This window comes from Pongo abelii, chromosome 17 (genome assembly GCF_028885655.2).
Source record: "Pongo abelii isolate AG06213 chromosome 17, NHGRI_mPonAbe1-v2.0_pri, whole genome shotgun sequence".
NCBI classification, from domain to species: domain Eukaryota; kingdom Metazoa; phylum Chordata; class Mammalia; order Primates; family Hominidae; genus Pongo; species Pongo abelii.
Genome location: NC_072002.2, coordinates 89,231,830 through 89,253,834, shown reverse-complemented (window position 1 = coordinate 89,253,834; position 22,005 = coordinate 89,231,830). Strand labels below are relative to the sequence as shown.

Genomic DNA, 22,005 nt, shown 5'->3' with positions numbered 1-22,005 from the left:
TCAGCCTGTTAAATGTTGACATTTCAGTGAATACTGAAACTGAACATTCTATAGCAAAGGAAAAAACGATTAGGAGAGAAAGCCTAAGTTAAGGCCTCATTCAAAGTGTGTTACGTCAGGGAGACAAGAGTGTCTGCTATGATATTTTCTATACTCCTTAAATGTTGGAAATTTTTATAATTAAAAACATCTAAAACAAGCAGTCAAACCAAGAAACTAAATTAAGCAGGGAGATAAAGTAAACAGGGGAGATAGATTGCCTGGAGGTCTCTCTATCTTGAATATCCCAAAATTTCAAGAACACATCAGAAATTCCTGTACAGACAGTTCTAAGGGAGAAGGAACAAACACATCAGAGGGGATACCTCACACTGAAGCCACCACAGATAAACATGGTTCTAGACCCCTCCCAATGCACATAGCACTTAAATAGATATGGAATCGGGATTTTGTAAGTGAAGGTCACTTTTTTCCAAATCCCCAGCAAATATTTTAAATAAAATAGAATTCCTTTTTTTTTTCTTTTTTTATAAGGGGGCCTCACACGCGTATTTGAATGTCTCTCATTCACTCCCATGCTCTTTTGGCAGTCAGAAGTATCAGTGCAAGTAAGTTCTAAAGGGGAGGAGGGCACTTCATGGCTGCCTTCTATGGTCCAGGCTTGTACCTCTCATCACACTGCCATCCTAACAACCCACACAACAAGGACGCTTGACCACACACCTGCTAGAAAAGGTGGGGTGGGTGCTCAGGTCTACCCAACTTGGGAGTGTGTACTTTTCCCGCTATGTACAAGGCCCTTAATTCATGAAGTGGGAAATATGAGACAGATTCCTAAAACTCACACAATTTTGAAGAATGTATTTACCATCTGGTTCCCTATGGCCCTCAACCATTTTCACATGTTTATCTCAAGTCAGATTCCAAAGTATGTGGAGGGCAGCTACTAATGACATATTTGTTAGTTTTAATTTTATTCTGCAGACATTATGCAGTTCTATAATATAAAATGAATACAATACTAAAATCTATTTCCTTTATTTACATGGTATAACATTTTCAATAACAAACATTTCTAATCATGAAAGATGGTGTTAAAGCAGAAATACTGTCATGATTGAGTCAATGGGAGAACATGAAATATGCGTATTTCATAATTTTTCCATAAGAAAATGTCTAGTTTGTTTAAATGCAACAAATACTGTATTAGATTCACTTTATAAACCATACACTCCTTCTTGTCTTTCTTTTGAACACATTCTGGAAGGCAGCTGTGAAGAACGGAGTAGCGAGTCCACGCCATTCAACATCCATCAGAAACCTGCTTGCTTGATTATTTTAATCATCTTGGGATCGATTATCTTCAATGATAATAGTTCTTCTAGGATAAGATTCAATTTCTACAAATATATATCGAAAATCATATTCACCACTTCCTGGGTTCTGAAAAAAATGTAGTGTTTCCAGGTATTATTTTCCTTTCCAGAACTTAAATAACACCACGCGCAGAACCTCTGACCCCACGTCCCATGATTCCCACACCTCTTTCACTTCCGCATACACCGTTCCTTGCTTGCCTGGCTCAGAGCCCTCAATGTAGAATTTCACACGCGTGTGTTTCAGCCCATCTTTTATATATTCAGTGAAACTGTCAAGAAAATGAAAGATCAGTCTAAGTTCCTTTCATTTAAAAATCTCCCCAGAGCTTCCTCTGAATTCAAGCCACAGTACCTGACATGCTGCCGGCGACCCCGCCTTGTCACCTCCCCATAGCCTTTAATAGACTCACCAAAGACACCGATCACCTGCAGAACAAGGACAGTGCTTTATTTTGTGTTTTTTTTTAAGCTTCCTAAAGAAATAATTGTTAACAAACCAAATGATTTTAGGAAAAAATAATCAGTAAGCTTAGGACCTTTCCAAAAATGACCACTTCTGGCTCACGCCTGTAATCCCAGCAATTTGGGAGGCCGAGACGGGTGGATCACAACGTCAGGAGTTCAAGACTAGCCTGGTCAACTAGGTGAAACCCCGTCTCTACTAAAAAATACAAAAATCAGCTGGGCGTGGTGGTGCGCATCTGTAGTCCCAGCTACTCAGGAAGCTGAGGCAGGAGAATCGCTTGAACCCAGTGGACAGAGGCTGCAGTGAGCCAAGATCGTGCCACTGCACTCCAGCCTGGGTGACAGAGTGAGACTCCATCTCAAAACAAACAAACAAACAAACAAATAAAAAAATGACCACTCCAGTAAGAAAACTGAAAAAAGGGTTATTATACAAAAATCATCCCATAAATAATTTAAACAAATATTTCATGCGAAGATTAAAATAGGTAGCTTTATGGTGTGACTTGTAGTTTCAGAGCAATGTAGGTTGACATGACGCAGTTCCTGCTCCCCTTACAGAAAACAAACATAACAACGTGGAGTTCAGATGTTTCTCTACTAACCCCTTATGGTTTGAAGATAAAATGTATGAACATTTTTAATGAAATGTAATTAATTAATAGCATCTAATACTAAGACTATGAGATCAAAAAATTTTTAAAGTTACTAAACACAGTGAGGAAAAAGAAAACAGATAATGACATTTAAAATAAATCACAGCTACAGGTATGAATCTACTATTTCTAATGAGAAAATCCACATGAAGTAGAAATGTAGTTTTTATTGAATTCAAAACGCAAATACTGTGGAACCCTCTAAAAAATATAAATTTGATATTAAACTAAAAAAGTTTGACCCTCAACTCTATGAAATTTATCTTATTTTGTCTGTTTGTGGAGTATCTTCAGTATCACATTTTCCAGGATAAAAAGAAGTAATATGTAAGATGATATTTCAGAATTGCATAGCACAAACAAATAGAACAATTTACTTTAATCTATTAAACATATAAATATCAACATCCATCAAGATTTTCTGTTTTTCAAGCAGACACAGTACCCAGCAAAGAGAAGCGTACCCCTTAAAAAATGTTGACAAAATTGTTAAACTTTAATTATTATTTGTAGAGCTTTTTCAGGCAGCAAATGAAGTTATGACTTTAATAATATCCCACTTTCATATATTCTGTGGAGTTTTTTGTTCAAAATGCTGAAAAAATCTATGAAAGGCTGAGTTTGTGAATAAAACAGCAACTCTTCATCTCTTTCCAGAGATGCGTCCTAACATTTAATAAGGTTACCACCCACAGGTATTTCCAGAGTCTGTAAAGAATGTTTCTTGTCAGATAAAATTTGGATTCCCAATAACTATTATGGGAACCTTCCTTATTTCCTGCTTTTCACCTCTGAGATACTTTACCCTCCCTGCCTCTTTCTCCATGGTTACCACTGGCTGTCCAGAGCTCAATGAAGAGAAATCAGTGGATTTAAAAGTAAAGATGCCAGAGATTGTTAGCTTCTGAGGTTTCCACCCTGACATGATTAGAAAAACTGGTGGAACATTCAGAGCCAGGGCACCAGGGAAGATCAGCACCGGGTTCTATACTGAACACGCTGTGGATTCAAATCTTTCTCCTCTTCAGGGGCTGCAAATGCGAGCTATAACATCACTCCTTGGTCTGTGTGAAGAACGGCCCTAATATTTATGATGATAATGGCAGACAATTACCTGCTGTTATCTTTCAAGGTGAATGAAGGTGTATTTCAATGAGTAATATTTTCAGTGCTGAAGGTTTGCATCGGGGAGTAAGAAATCTGACACTTCCCAGGCCACACTGGCTATGTGTGACTGGAAGGCCACATCTAAAGCCTTCCTTCTTGACAGGGTCCTTCAAAGAACCAAGGCAGCTTCCCCATGTCCACTCTTCCCAGGGAAGGTAGAGGCAGACTGTGCTTAAGAGCTTAGATTTGGAAGCAAATTTTGGATTTGTTTGGATTCAGATTCCGGCTCCCCCACTTACTAGCTCAGTGATCCTGGTGAAGTTACTTAATCTCTTTAAGTGTCAGTCTCCCCTTCTGCAAACTGAAGACAAAGTAGTGCCGAACACAAATGGTTTTTGTGAGACTGAATAAAGATGATGCACTGAGACCCTTAGGCAGAGTGCTTGCACAGACACATGTTCGGTAAGTGTCAGCAATGACATTACGACCATGAGATCATGCATCAGGCTTTAAAAAGACTAGAAACTTACCATGAGTTTGATATTTTGGTGTATTCTAAGAATTTAATATCTATGAACAACCAGCAAAATGACTGTCTTGTACAATTAGCATGAAAACATCTGTACACTGAGTTTTGGGTTCTCTTAAAGAACAAAGACCTAATAATGTAATGATGACTCGACCATTATGTATTATCACGCGAATTTCACTAGCGTGAGAACTGGTTCTTGAATTCTGCCCACTTCCTCCTCCCAGACATTTTCTCCCCCTTGTCAGAGTTCATGTAACTCAGTCTTGAGAACTAACCTCAGGATGTGATCTGCATTTTTCTAAGGCTCTCCCATATATCTTGCTAGGACTGGATGAAGAAAAAAGTTCTTTGAAAATCGTGTAAAACAAGCCACCTGAAATCACACAAAACAAAGATGAAGCAAAGCAAGGGCAACATAAAAAGGCCAGCTTAAAAAATATTCAAGAGCTTATACTTGCTGTTTTTTGCAACCTGTAATGCTGATTCCAAAAAGCACCACTATTAAATAGGTAAAATCTCTTCCAGCTTCTTTCACTGTAAAGAGAAAACACCAACGGGTTACGTGTGCCAGCTGGGAGCAGGCATGCTTGTCTGCTGCTTTTGCGCTTCTTGCGAGAGAAAAGCAGCCTCCAGATCAAAGTAAGTGGTCTGCCTGTGTTCAGGGGCAGCTGTTTTGAAAACTCCTTGTGTGTCAGCGCCTCAGCAGAATTCTCAGAGCAGGGCTTGGGAATCTATGTTTTAATTTAGGATGAAGAAATCCTTTTAACAAGTGATCCAGTCCACAACTGCCATAGGTTAGGCAACACTCCCAGATTAGGAAGAGTGCTGGCTTTTGTCAACCAAATAGGTAAGGGACTGAATGGACCAAAATGGGTGTCAACTCTTAACAGTCAGTAACTAGCTCGAATGCCAGTCCCACCCCACACTGACTGGTGCATAAAAACAGAACTGTGTTCAGAGTAGGAATTTGGTTGGCCAGAAAGATTTATGAATTAAACTTAGAAAATGAAGAACACGCACAGACCAGTTTGTTTTCCCACACTAATAAAATATGTGCATATGGGTTAAACAGACACTCTGAGAGCTAGAGAAACTCAATCAAGACAGTGTCAGGGGGCCAGGCGCGGTGGCTCACGCCTGTAATCCCAGCACTTTGGGAGGAGGATCACGAGGTCAGGAGATCGAGACCATCCTGGCGAACACGGTGAAACCCCGTCTCTACAAAAAATACAAAAAATTAGCCGGGCGCAGTGGCGGGCGCCTCTAGTCCCAGCTACTCGAGAGGCTGAGGCAGGAGAATGGCCTGAACCCGGGCGGCGGAGCTTGCAGTGAACTATTGAGATAGCGCCACTGCACTACCGCCTGGGCGAAGGAGCGAGACTCCGTCCAAAAAAAAAAAAAGACAGCATCAGGGGACAGAGTATATACGTATGTATAGCTATAAATAAATGTATTTGTATTATACAGAAATACATATACAAGTACACTTATTTGTCCCTATTACCCCAATCACCCTAGATTCCCGATTGTCCCTCCCAACATTTCATTCCTGCCTTGCTTAGTATATCAGATGAGTCTTTCTATTTTTTCACTTACCAACAGCTACTGTATATCTACTATGTGTATCTTCATATATATGCAAAGAGCTATAACATTACAATTACACTACCTTAACATTACAATTATGACGATGCTTTTCACTGATGCTGAGAAAGTGAGTCACCTCCTGGCATTATGTTTATAGACTAATTTATTCACCACATTAGCAATTCAGACTTCTGAAATATAAATCTTTAAAAAATTTTTAAGAAAAAAACTTTTGGAAGAAAATTTTATCAGATGTTGCTGTTATTTTCTCTTCTGTATAAAAAGCTTCTATTACGTTTATGAACAACATTGTTTAAAAGAAGTATTTAGCTAATACAATGCTTATTTAAAAGCAGTCTTTAGCATATCACAATCCTTGAAGTTTTCAGCAAGGTTCCCAACTTAGAAGACATTATTCAAATAATAAAAAGACCTCATCTGCCAAAAGCTGTGTAATTCATGGGACTGACTCAAACAATTGTCACAAATCCAATTTCCCTTCCAAGGTTCAGGAGTTGGGGCCTACAATGACGACATCTCATTCCACTCTCAGTGTCACAAAATACATTTCAATAAATATTACCTGCCAGTTATGTGTCAACTCCCAGGTTGAGAACCCAATAACAAATAATTAGTTGTATTAAGTATCCTTATTTGTCCTTGTTACCCAAACCAGGTCATTGGCCCCAACACCCTGGATTTCTGACTGTCCCTTCCAACAATTCATTCCTGCCTTGCTTAGGGTATCTGACAGGTCTTTTCCATTTATTTGATAAACAACAGCTCCTATATATCTGTTATATATAAAGCCCTGTGCTAAATATTCTCCATATTCTACACACTTAAAAAACTTCTGTTTGTTACTTTATAGCTGTCTCTAATGGAAGCTGCTCACTGTCTAACTTTCTCAACCCTATCAGACCTTATACTTTTATACAAAAAACCCTCATGCCATTTATTTGCTTCTGCAATTCTCCACCCCTCCTGTAGGGGGTGCTGTGGTATGGGGCTCCCAGCTGCAGGGAGCACTGGTAGCGGACAGTTGTCAGCTGAGCTCCTCTCTGGGCATTCCATCATAAGAGAGCTTCCTCACTTAGGTCACGGCACTTCCCTGGACCAGCCCATACTCAATGCCTGGTTGATGCAGAAGCATAAGACTCAGCCCCCACATTAGGTAGAAGGACAGTGACTGGCCAGCTCAGCTCCAGAGGTCCCCAGAGCAGCAGCTGAGGCCCCAACTGCAAATGCACTTCGGCCTCTCCCTCTGCCCAGTCCTGCTTCCCTCATCCCTCAAGATGTATTCTGAGAGCACTCCCTGATAAACCTTACGCAAATCCGACTTCCCTGGGAAGCCAACCTACAACGGGTGCTACCGGGAGTGGTAAGCAGCTCTCAATTTGGATTTTGGAGCTGGCTCGCTGGCCACTGACTGGCAATGAGGACCCTGTCCCTGGTGGTAGGGGGGTACTGACAGCACCTGTCATAGAGCTGCAGTGCAGCTGATGCAGCTCTCAACCAATGGGGACCTGGGATGGAACGCTGGCGGAAGGGAATGTACTGGCTGATGTGTTATTCTGGGAGTTTAGGAGGAGTCAGTAATTTTAAGGACTTATATCAGATGGCTGTGGCTGGGGCCATGGAGAGGGATGGTGAGATGATGTGTGTAACTAATCACCAATGAAGGTGAGTGCCAAGGGCAGGAACCTCCTTCCCGGCAGAACAAGACTCAAATTGCACCCAGAGGATAGAAAATGCGTGGGTCAGGTCTGGAGCGTAAGGGATTCAGGGAGTTTGGCATTTCAAGTCCATGAGACCTCCCACATCAAGGCCAGGGTCCTGATTTGGGAGGAAAGGGAACCTAAAGCTGGGTAGGGGGCCCTTGAGGTCAATGTTGTAAAAAATCTTGAATCCCGATTCTCCTGACCCCTCTAGCCCTGAAGCAGCAGCTCAGTGTCTGGTAAAGGTTGGCACTTCCTCCATCTTGGAAACTGGGCGAGGGGTGGGTGGGGGCTTCTGCCTAGCAAGATACGTGCTGCCCTCAGGAGGGCTCTCCACCTCCCCTCCTGGCCAAGTTACAACACAACTGGGCATGAGAAGGATGAGAAGGAACAATACTCGGAAGGAGCTGGAGGCCCCCCCCGCCGGGGTGGGGGAACACAGACACCACTGCTTCTTAAGGGTGGTGTGTCAAGGGCACAGAACACAAAACTGGCTGAGAGTTGATCAGCATGGGGCATGCTCCTGTGATGAATTTAGCAACCAGGCAAGCACTCTGGGAACTGATATGCAGCTGGCTAGGTCTGCTCCTGGAAACTTCGAGACAGTGATGGTCCACATTAAGTAAAAGTGACAGAACAGCCATGGCAAACTGGAGGAAAGGCTCAACAGCCTCCAAGAATGGGGATGCTACCATAGATATAGACTATTTTCTTAGGAGGGACAGGAGGACACTGTGTACCAAAGCCACAAGGAAGCCACAGTTACATCTTTATAGAGCAGGATGCCCTGACAGAAACGGAGATGAAAGAATTCTGAAGCAGAGACCAGGCTGGGGTGTTAAACACAAGCCAAGGTGAGTGCAACCATCATAACTAATGGCAAGGCTGGAGTGGCAGTCGGGAGTGTCTGAACTACAGAAAGCAACAGAGTTGATGACTAGAACACAGTGTTCCCAAGGGGAAGACACAAGGGCAGCAGACAAGGCTACTTCTGAATTACATAGTCATGAGAAATTAACTACAGATGATTCCTGAGGCTGAAGGCAGCTGCTCTAATGCAAAGTCCTGAACATTGCCCCAGTTTCTGGACCTGAACCAGTTTTCAGACCTGGAACCCATTTACTGAAGGAAAGCGTATGTAACTGACTCCCCCCCGTCCTTCACCAAAAGGACCTATAGTTATCAGCTTGGACATAGTCTGTGCTGACAGTGATACCTAAGGACCCAAAGAGTCAAGATGACCCCCTGACGGCCCCCCATCACCGGGATGTAAGAAGGTCACAGGTGGGTCCAGGGACTTACCTGGTAATAATTTCTGTGATTTCCAAATGTATAAATCAAGGGGATGTACTGAGTAACTGGCAACAATAACTCCCACTTTAGTTCCTTTGGAAGTGGGTTAAGAGCTATCACAGTGGGAAAAGTCAAATAGAAGCCTCTGAAACTGCCATTTCAGTGACCAAGATAATAAATTAAAAATGATATCACATCTATGGGGAATGGCAGAGTATTCTTAGAGACCTTAGATACAGGCATGGTGATCCCCATCACAGTCCCTTGTAATTTACCAGTCTTCCTTTACAAAACACAAATAGGTGCTGGAGAATGACAGTGGTTAACTGCAAACTCAACCAAGTGGCAGCCGGGGTACACATGTAATACCACATATGGTAACTTTACAGGGGAATGCATTAACACAATCTCATGGTATTGGCCATTGATTTGAAGAATGCCTTCTATTCAGAAGCAGCAGCAGGAGTAGTCTGTAGTAACATGAAACAGATAATAACAGTGTATGTTTATGATCCTGCCCAGGATTTGCTAATTCTCTCACCCTCTGTCATAACAGTCTTAAGGGACTGAAACCTTCTGGACCTGGGCTGTCTAATACAGTAGCCACTCACCACTCATGGCTATTTCAGTTCAATTTTAAATTAATTAAAATTAAATCAATTCAGTTCTTCAGTCACATATTTTAGCAACATTTCAAGTGCTCAAAATAGCTACAAGTGGCCAGGAACTACCCAAATGGACAGCACAGATAGAGGACATTTCTATGCAAAAAGTTTTATTTGAATAATGCTGTTCTGGACACTCAGCAGAATATCACATTTGTCTACTATATTTATGCCATCATGTTAGAGCCCATAAGTAACAAGTGGCAAGTGTGTTAGAAGGCTTGGTCAGACAAGCTGCCAAGTGTGAGAGGTGGGTCCAACAAAGATGCAGAGGCTCATCAACACATGAGCCGACCTTGTGGGGCTACACTGGGGCGTGCCAGGTCATGCCCTCCCAAGTAAAAGACAACTGTTGTACCCTATACCTCCTACCACAATGCTTCATAGGACTCTTTGAATTCTGGATGCAGCATATTCCATATTTGGGAATGTTGCTCCCATCCATTCACTCAGCAACAAGGAGGACTGCCACCTCTGAATGGGGTGCAGATGAGGGAAGGGGTCCCTAAGCAGGCCTGGTGTGCAGTGCAAGCAGGAGCACTGTTGCCTGAGCCAGATGACCTGACACACATGCTGTTTGCCACTTTTATGCCTTTCACCTCTGCATACAGGTTGTTCCTTCGTGCGAACTACTATGAATGAAAAACTAGGTTTTTGGCATAGTCAGCAGATTCTACAACAATTGGTAGAATATGATTCTAAAACAGCAGATTCTAAAACAATTGGTAGAATATCAATTTTTTGGGTTAAAAATTATTAAAAGGTATGTGTATGAAAGTGCAAAATGTTAAAAATAGTCATCTTCGTGTGGTATAATCATGGGGGTCTAAATTGCTTTGTCTTTTTTTTCCTACAAATCACATGCGAAATGAAGAAATTAAAAAAAAATCTTAAAATATCTGTGAATATATCTGTGACTTTCCCTGACAAATTACATTCCATCCTCCCTATTTTATATGTTTTTCTATTATTGCAGGTAACATGTGAAAGTTTTCCCTACCGGTTATGAGTCAATAATCTCTCTCTCTCTCTTTTTATTCTATCCAATTACTCTTTATTATATGTAACAGAGCCAATACAACTTGAGAAAAATTTCCCAAACATAATGAAAAAAAGTTATATCAAATTCAAGATCAACTTTCAAATCTGAGTTCCAATCTGTGAAGAAAACTGTAGGTCTATATGTTCTAGTTCTAAATTACGTTTTATATTTAAAAATTCATGTGAATTGCTTTTTCATCTTTAGCAGTGAACTTGGTGTAAAAGGGCATTGGCAGCTCTTGTCATGTCTGTTGAAAGACCAATCATTAAAGTACTCCTTTTTACCTTTTTGTGATGTTGGGACGGCGGTTCCCCCTCTCTGACTCCTGTGCACAGACACTTGTTTGCTGCTATCCTCCTTTGCTTTTCCGGGGCTCGGTCCCTGCGTCCAAATGGTTTTCTGGGTGACTCCAAGAATACATCTAGGTAGCACCGTTTTCTTTTGATATTGAAGCCTACATCTCAAACTGGGCTCAGTCTTCAAGCACGCTTTGTTAAGCACGATGTGTGGCAAAAGCAATCGCTTTGCCAAGGACCTGTGCAGCTTCTCCGTATACTGTACGGCTCGTAGAAAAGTACAAATCATGTTCACAGAAAATCGTTCCGCTTAGGGACGATGCTAACTACAATTAGGAAAGCTTTAGGGTTCACTACACATGCGGCCGGACACGTACTCAAGCCTATACGTTTACATTACATGGCGTGTTAGGCAAAAACGTCAGTTTCCGCAGCGTAAATGAAAACGAAAAGTCTCCAGGGAGAACCTGATGTCTACCTTCCCTTCTGTCTTCTTTCTATTTGAATTAACATGCTCTGATTACCTTCTGGGCTGACATTCACAGTGTACCCGCCATGCCTTCGCAAAGTCACCTGGGAAACCCCCCGTCTTCCTGGGAATAGTAGTTTGAAAACCTCGCTCTTACTGGGATGCAGCAATGATGCGCGCAAAAGAGACTACATCTCCCAGAATTCAAGGCGGCCAGAGCACGGCGCAGTTCCTTCCCGCGCTCCCAGACGCCTCCGCGCCCCCAGACGCCTCCGCGCCCCCAGACGCCTCCGCGCGCCCAGCGCCTGCGCAGACGCCGCGCGTCCTTAGAGCGGCGGGAAAGTGGGGCGTTGGTGGGGGAATTGGTACCACCGACCCTACGTGGTTCAGGCGGGACTGGCAAAAGCCAAATTAGCAGTTACAATCTACGTGTTCTCCTGATCCTTATAGAGAGGACTGTGCACGGTGGGAAATACCCCCTCTGACTGTGGTCTTGCCATTCCGCGTGGGCAAATGATTTAGTTTTTGCGTTTCACTGTGTTTTCAGAAAAACTGGACAATAGTCAGCAAGTGGGGATGAACGAGGCCACTGCAAAGCAGGCACCAGTTTCCTAAATGGCTAAGCCGCGAACTTGGCTTGGCGCCCTTGGCAGCAGAATGTTAGGGGTGGGGAAGGAAGCCGGGGCTCGGAAGTTTCTAGAAGCCCGCTTTGTGAGCGGGGGGGGTCTGGCGCGGTGCCGTCTGCGCACACGCCAAGGTATCCTTAGTTTTGCCCACCCGCGCATGCGCATAAGGGGTGTGGCGGCGTGCGGGCGTGGCGCGGCGCGTGCGCTCTTCGTTTCAGCCTTGGCGCGGTCCTGTGGTGGACTCCTTGTCTCCATGGCGACTGGACGCGGTCGGATCTTGCAGCAGCACTGGCTCGGCCTCCAGACGCTGCGGGGGCCCAGCAGGGGTGGTGGCGCGGCCCGGGGGCGCGCCAGGGCCTTTGGGTTCAGGTGACTGTGGGGCCTGCGGGTGGGGTCCGCTGGCGGGAAGCCCCTCACTGCGCGACCGCGCTCTCTTCACCGTGTATTTTATTCGTCCAGCTTGGCGCAATGCCCGCGGCCGTCTTCAACGTGAGAAGGGTCTGGAAGAACGACCGGAGGAAATCCTTTCTACCCTGCAACGTGGGGTACCCTGAGTTATGACACAAATAGAGTAGCCTCTCGGGGAAATATTTTTTTCTCGGGGCGCCTGTGGCCGGGGATGCGCGCACCTGCTAGGACAGGTGCAGGTCCAAGAGGTCGCTTCTCCGGGATGCGTGCCCTAAATTCACGTGTGCTCCGCCCCTGCCTTTGTATTTTCGCTCTTCTGTAACCAAGAATCTCCCTTCTTGTTTTTCATGACGTTACAACTTAGGGAAGTAGAGTCTGTTCATCAAAACCTTATCAATTTACACCCTCATTCCCCAAGCAGATACCTCTGGCAGGCAGGTTGGTCTGGCGGGTGGGGGGCAGCACTTTCTGCACCTCCAACGTCAAGGCTAAGTTGCCATCTGCATCGTCAGGTCTTGCTCAGCTCCTAGTCCCATTCTGCCTGTCTTCCTGTCTAAATGCAGGAGCCTGTGGTATTCTTGTTCTGCTCCATAGAGGCTCGTCTCTCCATTTCTCTTGGGGTTTCCTGGAACTGAAGCATGGTCCTCTCCTACAGTGAGAGAGAAGGCAATTTTGAAGACTTAGGAAAGGAGCAGGAGGCTGCATCTGCTTTCCAGAAGCATCTTCAGCTTGAAGAAGTAAAATGATCCAGTGCATCAGAAGTGTCAGCATGCATAATGGTACCTTATGAAATCCCTCTCATTATATCGTGAGCTGTTCCCTAGCTGTGTAGCCATCACTGCAGTTAGTTTACAGATGGAGGGATAATGCCAAGAATGGTTTACATTCTTGAGGATTATCTTTCTGCTTGTAAGACTCCTTGATTTATAAATATGGAAAGTCATCCATATTTTGCCTTCTAATAAACCAGTGGTCTACGTTTAAGCACACAAAGGGAGTCTTACATATTAGTTGAACTACTTGTTCCCCCCGCGCCGCGAATCTGCAGAACTATGTCCTGTGTCCTCTCTAGGTCTCCATTACTTCCATTTACCTGTTTGCAGAAGCCCAGCCCTGTTGCTTAGTGCTATGATAATAGTTCTTAATTGAATACCTATAATGCTAGACATACCACAAGCCTTGTCACAAAAAGAATGGTGACAATGCCTGCAAAAATTCTTTTATGTAGGAGAAAAAGCAGGAATTTCAGTAGGAAACTTGAACTTTTAATCAATTTGCTGCTATTACTAAAATTAGTTTTTACATAGTGCTCTATTAGGGGGAAGCAGAATGATTTTAATATGATGAATCTTTTATCCTTTGTAAGTTGAGTGAACTTCCTGGATTGATATAATTAGAGGGCCTGTCATTATGCCTGGCATGGGAACCTGCATTTCAAGCTGATTTGGAAATGTGTGCATTATTTTTGGTAAAGAAAAGTCCGCTGCTAAAAATAGAATGATTGACTGTGGTCAAAGCGGGTGGTTATTTTAATGTCTCGCTGTGGAAAATTAGATGTTGTTAAGGAATCAGCTTTCCCTTTTTAACACAAAATGTGAATATGTATAAATATCACAAACTGTAAGAAGTGTAGCAGAAAGCGTATTAAGTTGGCTTAATTTGTACCTGCTGTAATTTATTTGATTTGCCAGATATTTAAAATGAAGCACAGTCATTAGGTTTTTAAAATATTGGATTTACTCAAAGCTATCAGACAAAAACCTGTCACTTGAAAAAAAGTGTTTTCAAACTAAATTTATCTTGCTAAATGTATCAGTGTATGTCTACACTTAACCTTGTAGACGTATAGATCCGCATAAAAACATAAATAGAACTTGCTGATTTTTTAATTATGTGGACCTTAAAAATGTGCAATTGGGGCCGGGCACGGTGGCTCAAGCCTGTAATCCCAGCACTTTGGGAGGCGGAGGCGGGCGGATCACGAGGTGAGGAGATCGAGACCATCCTGGCTAACACTGTGAAACTCCGTCTCTACTAAAAATAAAAAAAATTAGCCCGGCGTGATGGCGGGCGCCTGTAGTCCCAGCTACTCAGGAGGCTGAGGCAGGAGAATGGCATGAACCCGGGAGGCGGAGCTTGCAGTGAGCCGAGATCGCGCCACTGCACTCCAGCCTGGGCGACAGAGCCAGACTCTGTCTCAAAAAAAAAAAAAAAGTGCAGTTGGTTTATTTTATGGATAAATAGAAATGTGTTTCCAATAGTGTTAAAAGGTACACTGATGAGATGTATGATCTCATGTAAGACATGGTAAAGAGAGCTCTGACAGGACATTAAGGAGATGGGGAGTCTCAGAGACTGTCTTTGCTTCTAGCTTGGGACCTTAAGTCCCTTTAGTTGCCTTGTTAGAGCCTTAGCCTTGTAAACTGAAATGAGGGACTCTATGAGATCCATTTTAATTGTGAAAAAACAAAACAGCAAGAAATAAGTTTTGCCGTTTTAAAAGTGTGAAAACATGTTTGTAATAAAATAGCCTTCATATTCCAATTAAATAAAGGATGAAATGTCTTAAAGCACTTACACATTACCTTGTGCAGAGTATGTGATTAAGAGGTATTTGTAGAATTGAACTAACTAAGCCTTGTTAAATGTTTTAGCCAAAGATAGAGGTATATCCATTCGTTACTGAATTAGGGTTTCAGATTAGGGAAAAGCATTTGGTGCTTAAAAAAAAAATAACTAGTACCAAACAGGATTTATTTGCTTAATCGTTATTTAAAACTATCTTTGAGTGGGGAGACTTACAGCATGACTTTGAGGAACTTACTAAGATCATTTTATTTACATATATTTTATATGCATATATGTTTACAGAACAGGTGACTTTATTTCATTGACGTTTTCACAGTAATCTTTCATAAATTCGGGACACACCACTTAAGGTTTTCAGTAAGAACTTGGTGGTGAATTAAGCCAGTAGGTATTCTTGAAACATCTAAGCACCCTGGCACTGTGCTTCTCAAACGAGTAGTTGTAGTGGGTAGGGAATACATAGAGCATCTTTGTCTGCAAAATCAACACAAAGGCTTTGGGAAAATGTTAAATAATTTAACTGGTAAATAATATAATACATTTTTATGATAGGACAAAGACAGATAAATTATTTAGTAGAATGCAGTATTTGCTTTAATTTTTAAGATCAATTGGGAGACTTCTAAGAAGTTTTGAGTTTGCTGCAGACTGTACCCCCAGATTTCGGGGGACCTGGTTTCAGTTTCTTTGCAAGGGTTCTGTTGCTAGGAATGCCTTTGAGAACCACTGCTCCAGTCTCAAGGATTGTGCTGTCAAACTGTGATTCCCTGGCCTTCTTTTGCATGTGACTCTTAGGTTTGAAATTAAACAATACCTGCACCCCCCAACTTATTACAGATTCAATATGCTAAGAAAAATTAGAACATACATGGAGTTATGCCCCCTAAATCCTCCCCATTTAAAAAGACCATCACCAACAAATTTTGTAATCCTATGGATCAGATCTATTAACTGTTAAACCTTGGTCTCTCTAGACCTCTTTTGTTTGTATGCATATATTTACTTTTCCTCTTAGAGAAATACAAAAATAAGTTTATATATTAGGTTGGTGCAAAAGTAATTGTGGTTTTTGTTACTGAAAGTAATGGCAAAAGCCGCAATTACTTTTGCACCAACCTAATAGTATATACTGATATAACCTGCTTTCTCAGTTATACTGTTAGTGATTCAGTGATATTTATTGAATGCTGCTCGCATGCCAGGCATATTGTGGGTGCTGAACAATCAGCAGTGAATAAACCCATGCAGTATAACTGCCCATGTCGTTCCAGCGATAGTAAGCAAGACAGACAGGTAAAATGTATAGTGTTGGATGGCGATGTGTGCTAAGGAGAAAAACAGAGAAAGGGCACAAAGTGCATGTGTGTGTGGGAGAGGGGACTGGATTGCAGTTTAAATATAATAGCCAAAGAAAGTCTCAGTGAGATGGTGACATTGTAGTAAATGGCTGAAGAAAGTGAGGGAGCAAGCCATATAGACACCTGGAGGACATCAGGGACCTGTTTCTAATTCAAACACTTAACCTGGGTTGAAAATCTATATTTTAATTGACCAAACATTGTTAACTCTATGGAGGCCATGCAATTTAACCAATCCCTATACTGTTGTTAGTATTTTTTTTCCCCCAGTGCAGACAACTCTGAGATGGACATTCTTGAGTGAACTATCTGTGCACATTTCTAGAAGTGGAATTCCTGGCTTAAAAGAGCATATGTGCTTTTTAAGGATCCTGGTTTCCAATATCAGATTTGGCTTTCCATAACGTTTGTACCACTGTATCTTGTCTTATGGGCAGTAAATGAGGATGCCTGTTTCTTTGTAACATAGCCAGCATGAATCATCATCATTTATTTGGTATTTGCCAATTGCTAGATTAAAACTGATCCATCAGATGAATTTACTTTTCTTTGGTTCTCTTGGAAAGGCCTGAGGTAACAGTTTTTATTTTTCTGGCATCTTATTGAGGAAATACATAATGACAAAAAGCTGTTACTGATTCAGTAAGATATTTATTTAATATCTTAAATACAATTATATTTGATGAACTACAATAATATTTATGTTTAAAGTGTATATATATATATATAATCATATGATGCTTAGGGTATGTATGGACTCAGATTCTAGGTACAGCCAACCCCCACACTCCCATGGGCTTAAGGGTTACAGGTTTGGAGCTCCTGATAGGAATTGTTACTGTTTGATGAAGGAGTGATAGAAATTTCCTGTATTCGAAGCTTAAGTGTTAGAATCCTTTATCAATTGTAGATATTTTATCTTTGAATATGTAATATAAGTCAATACAGACTTTATAAGAATAATAACCATTTAAAAATAAGTCATGCTTTTAAATAATTTTAGAATGTATTACAAATTTTGTCTACTGTGTTGACTACTGACAGTAAACAAAGCATATTATACCTTCTAAAGTTATTTATGTCCATCTGGAAGCCGAGGATGTGACTTTATTTAGATATAGGGTCTCTGCAGGTATAATTAGTTAAGATGAAGTCATACTGGATGAGGAAGGGTCCTAAGTGCAATATGAATGATATCCTTATAAGAAAAGGTACAGAGACAGATATGCCCAGAGGGAAGATTGCTCTGTGAAGATGGAGGCAGAGATTAGAATTATGCTGACACAAACTAAGGGACACCAAGGATTTCTGGCAACCACCAGAAAAAGGAATGATCCTCCCTAGAGCCTTCAGAGGGAGCGTGGCCCTTTTGACAACTTGGGTTTTGGACATCTGGCTACTAAGACATAATACATTTCTGTTGTTCTGAGTCACCCAGTTTGTGAAGGCAGTCTTAGGAAACGAATGCAATTAGGAAATGATATTTTACTTATGATTACTATGTTAGGGCCATGTTAATGGAGCCTAAGCTTTTTTCCTGTGGAAATCAGTGTTTAAACAAAATTTCTAACAGAAGTACAAAAATATATAACACAGGTAGAATTATCTGATTAAAGGAGGAGAGGGTATTGCAAAAATTTCCAAATGAGCATTTCTTCCTGTCCTTTCTCCCTGTCTTGCTGCCCTGCAGAGCACAGATTGAAAACCATTGGCTAGAAAGTCATGTAAGACCAAAAGTACATTAAGCACCTTTTACTGAGCTGGGATGGAAAGGCATGTGGAGCCAGCATTTTTTTTCCTCAGTGCATTTTTACTCTTACAGGATCTGGAAAAGTTTACCTTATGGAACTTCTTTGTTGAGATGCCAGTGGAGCAGCTGATCACTAATATTTGTGGAGGGCCTACCCTGTACCAGCTACTGTGCTTTGTTCTAGAGAAAAATTCACAAAGGGAAGACGAATTTACTCTGTAGCTGCTCGGAAGCATGTGAGGAATTGTGCCTGGGGAGCAGGACAGCCAGGCGCCAGTGGGTGATTTGAGTGCGTACTGCATATCATGATGCTGTCTTGCGGTAGGCTCCAGGGTACACTGTCACCTGGCCAGCTGATGCCTAGGGCAAGGACTCCTTTTTCACCACTTGTGTCATCTAATAGGTTGTGCTCAGAGTTGAGGGCCATCCTCTGTTAAGACCGGTTGTGTGTGGATTTCATACTTCAGCTTTCAGGGGGGTTGGTTAATTACTTTTTTTTCCAAGTTCTTAAGGCACCTGTTTTTTTTGCTCCCAATTGTTGCCCTCCTTTGTGAATGTTCTTTCAACTATATCTGGGGAATTGGCCTGGTATGAAAAACTGAGGGTGGTTAAACTGTCAGTGCACAAAGTACATATTCGAAGCAATGATGTTGGTGAACTGAGCGTATACATAATGTGCTCTCTAGGATTTAGCCACTTCTTAAATAGCACATCAGGAAGGAGGTGCGCCAATATCCAACACCTGTGTGTTGTATATTGCTTAAAGCAGAAGCTTCCAAACCTTTCCTAGAGACATGGTGTAACCACTCATGGCTCTCTGGGTGTGCTGCTGCCTAGACATGGAGGCTGTGAGCTGTATGATTTTCTGGTGTTTCAGATTCCCTCAAGGTGCTGTTGAGTACTACTGGTTTTGAGGACTGATCTTAATAAAATTTATTTTAGGAACCTCTGAAAAGACTCACTGCATAAAAATATTACATGCTATTTCATTGAATCTAAAAAACCATTCATTCTAAGATGCACTACTGTTTTCTGTACCACTAAAATAAAAAGATGGCCAGTGAAAATATATTGCATTGAATGGGAGAGGTTAAAATGTAAAAGTTTGTGGATGAGTATTTGGTAGTTTGTCTGTGACTGCAAAAGCTAGAGTTGGAACCCTCAAAGATCAGAAAAGTTGTAGATTATGTTTTATGTTGACAGTTCTAGTTCACTAATTGTAAGTTTTTTAAAAAAAACTTTAATGGTTTCTGTTATATCCAAATTGGCCAATCAATACACTAACTTTATCCTTTTTGTTTCCATTAAATGTATTTGATAGCACCTCTTTGACATGTTGAAAGCCTATAGTGAGAGTGTATATTGCTAAACCTTAGGGTGAAAGCACATCAGAGTAAGTACAGTCTTCACGTTTCCTTAGCAGGACACTAAAGGTTGCACTGTCTCTTCCTTCCTTCTCCCTCCCTTTCTTCCTTCCTTATCATCTTTTCTTCCTCCCTTCCTTTTTTTCTTTGCAGAAATTAAGTTTTTCCATGAGTAATCTTTGGAGTTTATGAATCCTTTGGAATTTTGTAGAAGGGAATAGATAATTCACCTCATTTGATAATCACATAATTTGAATTTCCCACATTTACTTTCAGAAAGGGGCCAGGGGTCAAGCTTTCTGCAGGCTCTGCTGCCCTGAGGTGCCATGCCAGAGGTGGACAGCACTGGGAGAGCTCTTTCTCCTGCTGTTCTGGGTTCCTGGATGGGTAAGTAGCAGAAGTAGACTATCACTTTTGGGGGCCTCTAGGCATGGGGTTATTAGAGAAAGTTATGATGCTGTATATACCAAGTTGCTATTTTGAGCTTGCTAAGAATAGGATTGTGTAGGAAGACAGTACAGCATGGAGCGTTTGATGAGTCATGGGCCTGTCACCACTATCTTTATGAGATGAACTTTATGAAGCGAAACTTCAAGAAGTGACAAGTAAATTGAATTTTCCTTTTATTAAAATGTTCTTCAAAAATATTCACTTTTGAGTTGATAAAGACCCTTGAAAAAGGAGAAAGAAGATTAAAGTGTGTTTTCCTGAAAGCTCAAGAGCTCTGTTCATTTCTCAGCTTTCAATATCTGGGAGCCCATTTGCCATGGCAAGATTCTGTACTGTGACCCTCAGCACCAAGATCCACAGAAGCTTTAAAAAATTATTATGTGTAATTGATGCTCAGAAGTCCATAGATTTGTACTGTAGTAACATTTATGGAACACCGATTATATGCTAAGCCTCGTGGGGAGCCTGAAAGCTTGAGATGATCACAGAGAGACATTTTACACTGCAGGAAGCTAGGCCCACGTAGTCTGCATATTGCAGAACTGTGTGATTCAGATATAAGTTGCCTGATTTCAAGTTCTGGGCTTTTAATACTGTATCATAGCCTGCTCAGCTAACAGTGTACATATCTATATACACATTTCAGTGTATTTTAAAAAAGAAAAGCCAAAAAGGATAATTAAGGACATTAATTTCAGCTTAAAACCCTATGCTCTGGGAATAGGCTGTTTTACAGTCATCTGATATGAGAAATAAAGCAAATATTCATTTGGTTAGTCCATCCATTAAATATTTGAGGACCTACTCTGTAGCAGATACTGTTCTTGGTGCTGGGACAGAAATGGTGAGCCACTCACATGTTCTCATGAAGCTGATGATTAGTCGGGGAGGCAGATTTAAAATACAGTAAGTTGGGATGCCTGTTGTCGAGAAAACAAATGGATCCCCAAATCCAGAATAATGGGGTGGCATGGTAAGGAAAGACTTATTTGAGGAGGTGCATTTAAGATGAGAACTGAACATTGAGATTCAGGAGCTTTGAGAGGAGCTTGCCAGCGAGGGGAGACCAGAGGTGTGTTGGTGGGGGCTCCAGATGCTGCAGGAACAGTGTGGGGGTGGGGGAGCCCATCAGGTGGGGCTACCGGGCTCTGGGGAGGAGTGTGGATGTCATGTAATTTCCCAAATTATCTTGTTTATTTGTTTACCTCTCTTCTCTAGAAGTAGGGAAGATGGAGAGACACAGGCAAGTGGGAGACATAGTTGGAGGCATAGCTGACATGATTCGTTCATAAATTAATGTAGGTGTGAGGGGGAAACAGGCAAGTAGAAATCCAGAGCTGTTGGCTGAAGCAGTAGCACAGGTTGAGGTGCTGTTGACTGAGATGGAAGAGAGGTGGGGTCAGGGCAGAAGAGAGGGCCATGATGATGACTTTGGACCAGTTACAGCTGAGATGCCTGGGATGGGTGCAAAGGAGGATGCCAGATGGATGATGGATGTGTCAGTCTGGCTCAGGATGAGGCCTGGCGGGGTCAGCAGTCATGGAGCTGGGTGAGGTGGCTTAGGGAAAGGGTGGGGAAGGGAAGGCAAAGGCGACTCAGGAGCAAGCTTGGAGGACCTGGGGCAGTGAGAACCAACCAAGCAGGCAGGGAAGAGCCCTGAGGTCCAAGACATTGAGGAGAGGCTGTGTGTGAAGCAGAAGAGGAGAGAGCCTGCAACACAAGAGCAGTCAGTGACCTGCGGTCTGGGGAGGCGGGGGGAGGAGGCAGCAGGGCATGGTGCCCCCTCAGAGCTGTTGCAGGTGAATGCAAAGGAAGGGGCTGGCCACTCATTTTCATATTTGCATGTGTTCTATTCCACACTGAAATGTAGAAAGCAAAAATTAGGGGGCTTTGGAGGTGGAGGCAACAGGTGTAGACAAGTGTTCTGTTTCTTTTGTTCTTTCCCAGAGCTTGGCAGTGCGAGGGAGCCTAGAAATTAGGTGGCGGCTCCAGAGAGATTGGGGTGGGGAGAAGCAAAGGAAGAGTGCAGTTTCAGATGAGAGATTCGGGGTGATTCAGAGGCTCCTATGAACAGTGCGGAAGAGGGAGGCAGGAACCAGAGGCTGAGGTCTTTGTGCAGAAACCGTGGGGACCTAGAGCACAGGTGCTTTGATGGGAGGAAGTGAGTGTTCTCCATCGGAACAGGGAGAAGAAAGTGAGGAAAGCAGGAATATTGGAATAGATCCACAATATGAAGCAGGGACAAGGACAT

The 22,005-nt window shown here is 42.3% G+C and overlaps 2 protein-coding genes across 5 annotated transcripts in view; one reads left to right on the top strand and one right to left on the bottom strand.

Annotated features, from left to right (window-relative positions):
* Nucleotides 1–955: 955 nt before the first annotated feature.
* TIMM21 (translocase of inner mitochondrial membrane 21) lies at nt 956–11,380 on the bottom strand. Of its 2 annotated transcripts, XM_024235725.3 has the most exons (6): nt 10,729–11,380; nt 4,611–4,673; nt 4,415–4,512; nt 1,732–1,805; nt 1,543–1,648; nt 956–1,443 (listed from the first exon to the last, which is right to left on the bottom strand). In XM_024235725.3, exons 1-6 carry the CDS (start codon nt 11,027–11,029, stop codon nt 1,339–1,341), a joined length of 747 nt encoding a protein of 248 aa, XP_024091493.1. In that variant the 5' UTR covers nt 11,030–11,380; the 3' UTR covers nt 956–1,338.
* Nucleotides 11,381–12,013: 633 nt separating this feature from the next.
* The window catches only part of FBXO15 (F-box protein 15), a 75,228-nt gene continuing 65,236 nt past the window's right edge, over nt 12,014–22,005 (top strand). The window contains exons 1-2 of one of the 3 annotated variants that reach the window (XM_054538091.2): nt 12,014–13,022; nt 19,581–19,691. Coding sequence is in view for 2 of the 3 variants with exons in the window: in XM_002828309.5 (XP_002828355.4) it covers nt 12,089–12,204; nt 19,581–19,691 (227 nt within the window). In the remaining variant the exon portion in view is untranslated. The remainder of the gene's footprint in view (nt 13,023–19,580; nt 19,692–22,005) is intronic. The other 2 variants (XM_002828309.5, XM_054538089.2) reach the window with 2 other exon arrangements.